Below are 12099 nucleotides of genomic sequence, written 5' to 3'. Positions count from 1 at the left end.
TCTCTCCTAAGAGCCATATGAGAAAAAATGCGTATTTTGGTTACAGTCTGAGCAATGAAGTCCTGAAACCACAAAGAGGCCACATTCTTGCTGTCTACACAGATGGCCTAAATGCACCTCGCATGAAGTTCCTCCTAGGAAAGACCCAAGACTGCCCATCTGCCTGCTGTCACTCACACAGCGCTGCCAAAAGCAGAGGGGGAAAAGGAATACAACAGGCTTGATGGAGTGCCATGGCTATCAAAACTTGGCGAGTTACCATACTCTGTAGGGCTATAAAATACTGATGAGATTTTCCTCATTCAAAGCAGTCATAGTTGGACCACTGGAGAAGCAGCTGGGGGAAAACCAAGCAGCACATATCACAGCGAACAGTGAACCCCATTTTGAGCCTGTGCCTAAAATAACTTCTGCATGTATTTGTTGTGCGAGCTTGAATCTTGTGCAGGACCTACTTGTATTTTTAACAGTGCCAACCATAAAGCAGAGAGCTGTAAGCAGCAGCACTGCAGAGCACGGGTTATTTGGTTTATAAAAGCACCGCAGGTGGCCCATTCCAGATGAACCCGCGACTCCTTGCAAAAGGCAAAGCCAACCGGTTTTATACACGGCTGCTCCCCACAAGTCAGTTTCAAGAAAGCCACCTTCTTAGAAGTAAACTCTCCCGGTGCAGACAAGCTCTCAGCTAAGAACTGGCACATGGCTAGAGGTTAGCAGAGTATGTTATTTGACTTCTGGCAGAACCTCAAAGTCTTTTCCCCCTCCTGTGGTCTCCAGTAAGTAGGAAGGCGGAAAAAGAAAATCCAACTCAAAATGCTGAAAAGCAGCATCCTACAGCAAAGCCATGCAATGACATGATTTCTCAAATTTTCCAGTACCAATACTTTGCCATGCCAAAGGCTACAAATTAAACAAGAGAGGTATTTCTGGGACTTCTGTACAACACATTACCAAATCCAAAGGCTGCTCTTCTAGCATTCTGTATTTATGAAGCAGAAGGCATCTCAAGTTAGTCTTGTAACTCCCTGGTATGCAGCTGAGCTAAAAACTTTATTTTTTAAAAGTTTTTAAAAAAATTTTTTACAATTTATTAAAAAAATTATTCATATGACAGAGCTTTGAACTCTTTCAAAGATTTAGCTTGATAAACTGTTCATATTTTAAAGCTTTCATCAGACTAATTTACATAATTTGGTTCCATCACCTATGTTCTCCAACAAAACAGATTTTATATAATTTTTTAATTTCTGTTCTCAAACACCCTGCATCTCCCACATTTGCAAAAAATGCAGTAAACTAACACTGGTGTGAAGGTGAAGGAAAGCAGTAACATTACTAAACCACTTTTGACTAACTAACAGGTATGTTCAAAACAAAAAAAAACCCCACCAAGTGAAGTACAAACATACAGTTGAAGTGAAAAGACTCAACCATCACCTTGAGAAGTGGATAAAAGGCAGGTCTCATTCAAAACATCAAAAATGAAAATATTGGTTTTGAAATGTTAATGTTTTGAAGGTATAAAAAAAAGCCAAGAAGAAAAAGCAACCATGCCCCATCAGTATGAGAAGCCTGCCTTCTGAACAGATAGAAAACACCAGCTGAAAAAGTGAACGTTTCATGAAATTTGATTTGGGGAATGTGACCCATTATATTATTCTCTAAAGGAAAATCAGGGTGTAGCATGGAGAAGAAAAAAGAGATTAGTATATTACATGGAATGTGCAACAGAATCTTGAGCTATTCTGCACGAATAAATCCTGATGAAAGGAAATAACATTCTGGCCCTGAAAAGGCAAAGAAAACCCTAAAACCAAAACCCAAACAAAAAAACCCCCACCCAGTTCAGGAAACCATTGAAAACTATAATCTTTCCTCCAAATACATACACATGACAACTGAGCCTCATTTTTAAGAACTGCATATGCAATCCAAAGTTTTGTAATTCAAGATTCTCAGAGAAATTTGTTCCATAGTACAAAGGAAGTACATAGTTGAAAGAACACCAGCAAGAACTTAACAGAACTAGCACAGAAATGTGATTGAAAATTGATGTTTGGAAATAATTCCCCAGATTCACAACCACTTTCCTGTTATTTTAACTTTTTTTTTAGCCATTCAAGATTAACAGTGAGTGCCTCTTATACCCTCTTTTCAAAGAGTCTCTGCTCTGCAGTATCAGTGACATGGTAAATTATCTCCTTATGGAAAAGCAGAAAAGCCGGACGGGGATGCATTAACTCCTCTCTGTGGTGCTCATTCTCTTGGCCTGAACAGAAATAAGGTAAGAATGTCTGTACATGACTGAGGGTCCAGCCAGCCATCACCCTCTCTGAAGGAGCAGATGCATAGCAAGAAGTCTAACAACAGGGCAAGGGAGGGAAGGGAGGGGAGGGGAGGGAGGGCATAAAGTACATTAGAAATTTGGAAAAATAGTTTCTGTCAGTTAAAATCCCCATGCTTTAAGTTAGTGCTGCAAGGCTACATGCTCATAATACAAAATTTTACTATCTTGGGAGAAAGACATTCTAAAATCCTTCATGTAGAGCATTAACTGCATTGTTGAGAACTATGACAAGGAGGCTATAACAATTTGACAAAATTAAAATGTGCTGCTGACAGGGAGTTAATATCAGCACACACAGTTGTGACTTTTTACAGGCAAGTGAAAGAGAAAACACCTTTACTTTGGACAAGAATTTCTTAGAGAGGGCCTGAAAAGCTTTCATTTCCAGAGATGATAATAAAATAATTAAAAAAAACCTCACTAAAAACCTAACCTGTCAATACAATTGACAGGTTAAAAAGAGTGGCTCTGAAAAAAATACTTTGGAAATAGAATTTATTTAAAATCTGCAATGAATGGAACGGCCTTTATGTATTTGCTGCAAGAGAAACAGGTTTGAATTACTTAGCATGAGTATCTTTCTACTGAATTTGGTCTCTAGTGTTTTGGTTTTTATTCTTTATAACAGTTTCAGTTATTAACTATTAAATTACTTATGCAAATTAGCATTCTCATTTAAACACTTTAAAATGCTTACGCTGATTCACGTGAAAAGGTGCACCAAATCCACCATGATGTCTCCAGCTGGGGCAGAGAGCAGATGCACAGGAAATGCAAGCACAGCAATAGTGACATTTGCCAAAACCTCTGCCTCAACCCTTAAGGTTGCTGAAGAATTTCTTAAGCCAATTGTGATGCCTACATACTCAGTAACCTCACTGGACTTTCCTTCCATGACTCCATTAAATCATTGTTTAAAAATTCAGACAGGTTTAAAACCAAGATTATCTTATATCACAGGGTTCCATAGCCAAATTAAAATTACATTAAAAACTTCATTAGTTGGTTTCTTTTACATCTGCCACCTCGGACAGAATGCTAATTTCCTGTCCCTTTCTATGTGACTCATATTTCACATCCCTCAGTTGTCCTTTTTCCATTATTAAAAAAAATCTCAGCCTATTTAATCAGTCCCCAAGTAGAAACTGTTCTGTGCTTGTTAGTCTTTATACTGCTTCTGATTCCTGGTGTATCTTCTTTGGGATTTACACAATATTTAAATATACAACACAGATTAACACAGAACCACAAATGGGGGGTTTTCTGTGTTTTTCATCATCCTTTTTATAATATTTGCCCCCTCCCCTATTGGGCATTCCCAAGAGCAAGAGGAATTTTTTCAAACAAAAAATCTGCTCAGTCAACCACTCCTTCCCCAGGTAAAGTCCAGTCTTTGTTCATGAGAGCCATTTTCCAATTATTCGCACCAAGTTTTATCTGCCATACCACCACTATCACTCATTGAGGAGACACTTCTGTAACCCCCAAAGATCAACTCTATCCTCATTACCCCAACTCAGTTAACATTAATAGATTTCCCCACTAGACACCCCTCTTCTCCAAACCTCTAAGGATTTTGGTTTTGATGATCAGAAAATGACTCAGGTTTTATCAGAGACCCACACGAGCTGCACTGGTGGCCTCATGCCACAGTGCAAAATCTGGGATATTCCCAGTTATCTATCTCTGCAAGGACCAGTGCTCTTGTTCAAAACTGATTCCTTTAGTGTTTTGGGTAGGAATTCTTCTGGGTAGAAATTTTCAAAAGCAATTGCTGAGACAAAGTAGAGAAGGAAAGAGGGAAAGAAAGACAGAAAGAGGAAGAGAGAGAAGAAAAAAAGAGAAAGAGACCAAGAGAGAGCAAGAGAGAGAGAGCAAGAGAGAGAGAGCAAGAGAGAGAGAGCAAGAGAGAGAGAGCAAGAGAGAGAGAGCAAGAGAGAGAGAGCAAGAGAGAGAGCAAGAGAGAGAGCAAGAGAGAGAGCAAGAGAGAGAGCAAGAGAGAGAGCAAGAGAGAGAGCAAGAGAGAGAGCAAGAGAGAGAGCAAGAGAGCTAGTTAGTTAGTTATACATAGGTCACCTGAAGATGAACTTATGAAAAATGTTTCCCAATCTATCTTGGATTGTTTGTGGGCAGCTAAACACTTTTAGTTTAAACAACTGCTATGACATTTCGCCACTAATTTTCTGTAAAGGTCAAAGTCAGAAAAACACTAACATAAAAACCTCATATATGTGGCATATTTTTCTTAGCCAAGAAGCACGAGTTATCCTCAAAATGTCTATTTCTGTAGGAAAGTTCATTCCCAGTTATTTTTTTCCTTAATAACTAGACTACAAGGTTTGGAAAAAAAATCTTGCTTTAGGAAAAAAAAAAATCACCTCAATTAAAAATCAGCAAGCCAATAAGGCATCTAAATTTTACATATTTTAACACAAATAAATCTGTCCACCTTGCTAAAATAATAACTCAAAAAATCAACCAAGCCTTCCATACATTAGTAAACTATTTATAAACCAGGTATTTTGTGTTTTATCTTACCTTTTAGCCAGCCACAGCTTGGTTCCAACACAGGTAATGATGTCACGCAGTCCCTGCTGGAAGTCCAAACTAACAAACTGGTTTGATTCTAGGTATGACTGCAGCAAGTGAAAAACCTAAATAAAAAAAAAATTCAAATGAAAAGTTTCTAGCCACTGCTTTTTATTCAAATAACTATAAGATGAAACAGTTGCCTGTAAAATGAACAACCATTACGCAAGGAAAAACATGCATTCACTTGGCCTCACGGCAGATAGAATCCTTAAATCTTTAAGTTGCCCATCTTTAAAACCCATTTTTCACACAAAACAACAGAAAGTGCTGGAAGATGTTAACCTCCATTAAGTCAACACAAGGCAGCTAGATGAACATCCCTCCTCTGGCCTTTTCCAACTTAAACATCCCTCAGCTTTCAGCTTTCTTGCTGTGCCATTTGCTCTGCCAGCACAACTGCCTGGGGAGCAGACTGGCAGCTTGGCACACTGGAAGGAGCAAGGCTGCTTGCACTGTACCAAGGAGACAGGGAAGGGAATTACCATCTGTAACGCCTCTGAAGTGCTGACTGAAAACCATCTTTATTCCTGCTCCTGAGAACCTTCATCCCAGGCCCCATGGAGCACTTTCCATTTCTGAGGACTGAGCTCCTTCACTGGGGTTCTGCACTTTCTCCTCCAGAGTTTCTTGTAAAAGCCTAACAGACATGTCCAAGCTTTGATGAAGGAAAGAAGTCAAGGTACCAAAATAGAAAGCATGACTGGTCAGGCAGTTAAAACAAAAAATGTATGTTCTCAGAGACCCTCCTTGCTATTTAAAAATGGGTTTTTTCCAAGTAATATTGAATATATAGAAAAGTGTTAAGAAAAAAATTATTAAAAAAAAAAGTACAGTCATCTAAGCATGAAAGGAAAATACTGGGTAGTATAAGAAAGCTGATACCAACTGCACAGTGGAGAGGGGCTCTCCAAGCCCAGCCCCTGTAGTGCCCATCCTGCATGTGGCAGAGGGTGCATGACCCACACTTGACACGAGTGACACCACCCGTATCATCCCACTTGGTTTCAACTTCCCATTCACACGCACGTGAACAGGAAACACCTGGGTGAAGTAATTTGTAACATAGAAAGGTGTGTTGCACTAGTGAAGCCTAATGGAAAAGATCTTACTCAGCAAAAGGAATTTTGCCTTACAGCCTCAAAATTGGAAATTCTGTTCGCTTACACAGCTAAGTTACATTTACAGAAAGGGCTTCTATGCAAATTGAAAATGTACATCCCCCATTCTTTACTGAAACAGACCACATGCAGAATTTAGGAAGCTTAAGAGATATTATCAGACAATTTCTGAAAATACATTTTGTGAGCATTTGATATGGCAACACTCTTGATATGTAAGAGTATTAGCACTTCATACGTGCAAAGTAACATTTTATGACTAACGGATCAAGCTGGGGCCTTCACTTCACTCTGGGAAAAGAAAAACCTTTGTATGCAGACTTTTAGATCTCAGATTGTGATTTCCCACATTCCAGCTGTCACTTGCTCTGGGGTTTCTATTTTTTTGTTTGTTTGTTTGTTTTGGAAACACAAGCACTGCCACATAGCATTAACTTGACACAATTTCATCTGGGTTACTTTTTGTGAAATCATTCAAGTGGAAAAACAGCTGCAGTCGTTTCAAATAAGCACAGAAACAGAAGAGATGTCAAGAGACTATCTAATCCATACAAACACTGAAGCAGGGTCTAAACATTCTTTGATGAAACAAATGCCTGACTGTCCTAATCCTGAAAACAACCAAGAAAGCAGATTCCAGAACACTCCTCTAGTCTTTCACCCTCAAAATCCAAGCTCTTGAGGTAAGGTGTTCCTGTCTGCTCCTGCCCTCATGGCAAACAACTGTTCCTGGACACTATTCAGTCTGTCCAGATTTTTTCCTAGTGAGGCACTTATTAAACACAGAGATCCCACTGGGGCACTTTGACAGGAACAATGAAATAAACTCCTCTCTCTCTTTGTCAGCAGGTGCGCTGTAGGCAAGACACATCCTGGAGAAGTAGCTTGTCTTTCGTTTTTTTAAAATCTTCTGCAGTCCTCTGAACTGAACATCATTTTGTTGACACCATCTTTCTACGATGGCCTTTCCAAGATCTTTTTGAATCCTTATCTTCCAATTCCAAGATCTTTTGAATCTTTGAATCTTTATCTTGTCTTACAAAACACTTTGCAGAAGTGCAAGCTTGCAAACATTTTCAAGTGTCACCAGAGATGTCTACCTTGTTCTCTCCTTTAGTCTGCTCTTTCCTGTGCAAAGGTTTGCTTATTAAAATGGTTTCTGTAAATACCTACTCAAATTAACCTTCTCCATCAAAACCAATGCACTAAGCTGCCACTACTAATAGTTTCTCTATATTTTTTGGGGCTTGCCCTCAATGCCTGTTAAGTCATAGGCATGACAGAAGAAGAAGAACGAAAATGGAAAATAATATTTATGCAGAAGCTCTTATTGCTTTTTATGTCCTCTGCTAATTGAAAACCATTTGGTGCCTTAACCTTTCCACTTTTATTCTTCTGTGCTTGGATTCATTTCCAGGAACGACAATGGATTTACCTCTAAGCAATAATATAAAATCTGTTGCACAATTATGAAGGGGCTATCATATTTTTTTCTAGCAGCTTTAATTTATCTCTTCAGCTCTGAAAACAACTCTCAAAGTGCCTTCCGTGTAATGCAGAAGTAGTTTGATAGTTCAAACTAAAGGTCTTGAAAGAGAAAGAACTGTGTATACTTAGGAGGTAAAACCGGTGGATTTAAATTTGTCCAGGTAGGAAATTCAGTACTGAAAATGCAAGCAAAACTCCTCTGGAGTCAATTCTTTGGATGAACCAATCCCTTCAATACGGATTGATGGTAAAAATCACGTGACATGAGCCCTATTTGAACAGTAGAATTAGAAGGTGCAACTCAAGCGAGAGTTTGATGCACTCTTGAAAAGTGCTCGCATCCATTAAAGAAAACATTCAACTTTTTCTGACATACACAGAATCCTGATTTTCTTGTTATTTCACTGCAAGCCCTCTATCTTTTATTCATGCATCCTCACCATATTTTAGGCACCTAAAAAGCTTTTCCCACAAAGAAATTTTTTTCTCAGCATGATATTTTAAAATGCCTAAGCTAAACTGGAAATTGTGATTACCATCAGCACGTTTTATACAAAGCCTTACTTTATGTAAGTGAAAACCAGAGGCAACCAAACAAGCAATGTGTAAAAGTTAACCTCAGTAGCTCTCCATTCCATCACATGTGATGCGTCATTCTTTGGCTTCCATGATCTAAGACTACAAGCCAGGCAATGAGGAGTTGGCCAGTTTGCATGAGGAGGTAGCAAGTTTTATGAGACTGTTTGATACAGCTAATAAAATAGACAGGCTTTCCAGTGCATGGCTCTCCTCAAGTCCAAAATACTACAAGATTTAAAACCCTCTGCTGAATTCCTCACACATAAATGCAGTGAGGTCACGGTGTTCCTTGTGTATGTGGCATTGTTTTTTTATTACACAAAGGCAATATATTAAAGATTTTTTTTCTTTTTTAAAGGTAGTTTTACCAAAGATTTGAGCTATCTGTGGAGGAAGGTTTATGCTGGCTGACAGTGGTTCTCTTTAATGGATACAACACTTCACTGAGACAAAGTATTGTCTGTAGCTCTGTGGAATTCTGCATTAAAGATGGTGAGTTCATGGATACCCAGAAACCTTTTCTTCCCCTACGCAGGCTGTTCAGGAGCCAGGATATTACACTAACAGGACAGCAGAGACTGTCCATCAACCTGGACAATAGTTGTTAAAACAGTGCAAGCCATGGGAAGTCCAGATACTTGGATACATGATGGGACATCTGAGACCATTCAGCCCACAAGGTTCTAACTCTGAGTCAGCAAGTCCTAAGCTGCTGCAGGGAAAACCACCTGGATGGGAGAACTACTTAGTGCAAAATAGACAGAAAACACCCAAACAAACTCCACCAAGCCAGCCCAGGTGTGACACTATATCCTAATGAGCAAAACCCAAAGACTCGGCATGCTAATTGAGCCATGTTCTTCTATTCAGACATACCCAACTTCCAGTACCTTCCTTGGAATTGTCAATGTTTCACCCTGGTTTTTCAGCTGTAGAAGCCTCAGGAAAAGGGGTAAAGCAGAGAAGGGTGGGGAAAGGAAGAGAAGAAAAGGAACAGCCAGCTCGGTTCCCCTCTGGTCAATCAGCACACATATCCTTCTGTCCTGTTCACATCCATCCCCCACCCAACAGCGTGCTTTCATACGCAACACTCTGTCCTCCTGTCCTGACATGAGAAAGTTGAGTGTTTTCTTTGTACCCAAGCAGGCCTTAAGACCTAACATCTGCTATTTTCTAAGTGTTCACTTTGGATGATTAAGTGAAAAAAAATGCACATTGCTTTTTTTAAAATAAAAACAACTACTTAAATGGTTAGACATTAGCTAAGTAAAAAATGTAAATCAGCAAGAGACATTTTTTCCCCCTCACTAACTTTGATATGATATGCAGCAGATCATTATCTTTAGCAGCACTCATATCAGATTGAATTGCTGGGAAATACACAATTAAAATAATGAAGCAATGGAGCGATGGAGGAAAACTTGTATCAAACACAAAATTTACCTATTGTAAATTTATTTTGGTGGCAAGAGTTGTCCTGCATACATACTGAGACACTGCAAATACAGCACAACCTTTCAATAGCCACAAAGTTGATCTAGCTTCATACACTTTCTAACAAATTAAAATTAACATTTCATAGCATTAGCAATAATTTTATAGGAGGAACTAAGGTTCTGAAATTTATAATAAACTTTTAATTTCCAACATAAAACAATGATTAGGTGGATACCTGGTGTACATGAGCACATGTTTGCATTTGAAAGAAAGTACAGCCTTCAGCATGTTGCTGCACCAAGTGCCTTTTTCAAACAATGAGATTTTCCAAAACCAGGAGGTTTTCCAGTTCCACACTTCTCAGTGAAGTAGCAACATTGAGTTTTCCTCCCCCCTTAAGATGACCCAAAGCAACAAAAACTTTTTCATGCAAGCTCTCAGCTATGTTAAGTACCCAGTACAAATATTCACATTCCTAAGTGCAAAACTGAAACAATGCTCCCAGTGTTCATTGCAGTGCTTACTGGGGGGGAAAAAAATACAAACCAGAAAACCAAACTGACATCACCTGAAACTTAACATTCTCAACACATATCCTTTAACTCCCTTAAAAAAATACAAAGAAAACAGATGCTTCAGCAGCTGAAAGAAAACACTGTGTAAATACTCAGCTTTCAAAAATATGCCACTCACCAAGTCATGAAGGTTGAAGTAACATGGGAGGGCAAAAAAAAGAAAGGTTTTGCAAAATGGCAGCAGTAAGAAGATTTACCGAGCTAAATGTAGGTTTTCTGAACAGTCCCATCAAAAGCTTTTGCCTGAGTATTAACATGCTGGTAAAAAACCCTCAAACATAAATTTTCTTTTCTTCTCTAATTTAAAGGCAGATAAGATTTTCTTCTTCTTCTACAATAAATACAACTGCCAAGTTATCTCTGTATTCTGAAACTTAGGTCCAATGTTTTTTTACTACAACCATGTAGATAAAACCTGGCAAGCTGCTGTGACAGGTGAAGGCATTTTTATAAGTAGGATAAAAAGTTCAAAGTTACAATAATTAGCTCTAGGGAAAAACAAGTCTTAAAAATCCCCTTTTTTTCTTAAAGATGAAAAGCACCAGTGTGATAATTACAATGGGACTGAAAAAAACTCATCTATCCCCCCCTTGTTTTCCAACAAGTTATCCATACAAAAATAGAAGGGAGAGGTTATAACTATCTGCTTATTACCCTGCTCTGTTAAAAATTGGTATTTGTGGAAAATACAGCCCCGCACATTGCAGAGCTTAAAATGAGTCCAGAACCACGGGGTACAAAGGTGCTGCACCAGGCACTGCTGGAGGCACCCTGCGCTCCGTGTCCTCATGACCCAGACTCTGGCACACTGAGGTTTAACAACTCTGTGGATAAATCAACCCTATTACAGTCATTAAGGATTTTCTTCACCTGAGGTATTTACTGATGAGAGAAGTTTTTATCTGGAGCTTGTGGGAGAGAGTAAATATTCTGAATTTATTTCCCCATTTAAATGGCAATATAATGAAGAGGAATTTCAAACGTTTATCAATTCTCTTGTCACCCACAGACAAATGTGTTAGAAAAACCATCATTCATCTCACAGCCCTAGATCATTTAGATATACCAAATTATTATAGCATCACCCCCTTTGTTCCTACCATTTCCTTTCTTTGAAGTCTTTCATTACATAATAGCAGTTTGACAACTAACACATCAGATTATTATTTCTGCCAGAGATACATTACGTGATTGCGTGTAGATATTGCTTCCTTAAAGTTGTTTTTGTATGGACTAATAAATGCAGTCTGAGGTTCAACAATTTCCTTCTGCAAATAATTTTATGAAAACTGTATAAAATCTTTTTCTTTCTTTGAAGCAACAGCTGGCTCACAATTCAATTTTTCCAGAATTTTAGTTTTGTCAGCACATTTCATTATCTAATTACCCTATTTCGCTTAATTATTTATGAGAAATTATGGAACTTGAATCCTTCTTCCAAATATATGCAACAAAATTCATGAAGCTGGGTTTATACATTAATTAAAAGTTGCTTGGATTAAAATGAAGGGAAGCATGTTTTAATTGAATTAAGAAGTAAAAAAATACTTGAAAACATCTAAATCAATGAATACAATACCAGTTAACTCTGTATAACTCAGCCAAAATAACACAGCTATTTAATAAGATGAAAATTATGAATGTGGCATAATTCATGAAAGTTAGAAGATGCTGAAAAATAGCTAAATTGCTTTCTTCTCAGTGACAGACATATATCACAAAACATCCCTCATTAAAAATGTGTTTTTTACATTTAAAATTAATGCATTTTTGTCTAAAACAAGTCCAACAAAATGTGAAATTCACCGATCAAAATTCTTGCAATACAATTTTTATTACGTTTTTCTCCAGGTTTTTCTTCCTATTTCAGTCTCATGAAATGGAATTGCAATTTAAAATTTGTGTATGTGACTCAAAATTTTCATTAGGAGAAAACAAAACAGAGACAAGTTTGCTGCCAGGA

At 38.1% G+C, this 12099-nt stretch overlaps 1 protein-coding gene across 1 annotated transcript in view; it reads right to left on the bottom strand.

The window, feature by feature from the left end:
* The window catches only part of THADA (THADA armadillo repeat containing), a 151231-nt gene that overhangs the window by 55448 nt on the left and 83684 nt on the right, over positions 1-12099 (bottom strand). The window contains exon 30 of the mRNA XM_084203263.1: positions 4886-5001. Within this exon, the coding sequence (XP_084059389.1) occupies positions 4886-5001 (116 nt within the window). The remainder of the gene's footprint in view (positions 1-4885; positions 5002-12099) is intronic.

Source organism: Fringilla coelebs, assembly GCF_963513975.1.
Source record: "Fringilla coelebs genome assembly, chromosome: 3".
In the NCBI taxonomy this organism is placed as follows: domain Eukaryota; kingdom Metazoa; phylum Chordata; class Aves; order Passeriformes; family Fringillidae; genus Fringilla; species Fringilla coelebs.
This window is presented reverse-complemented; position numbering and strand designations above follow the sequence as displayed.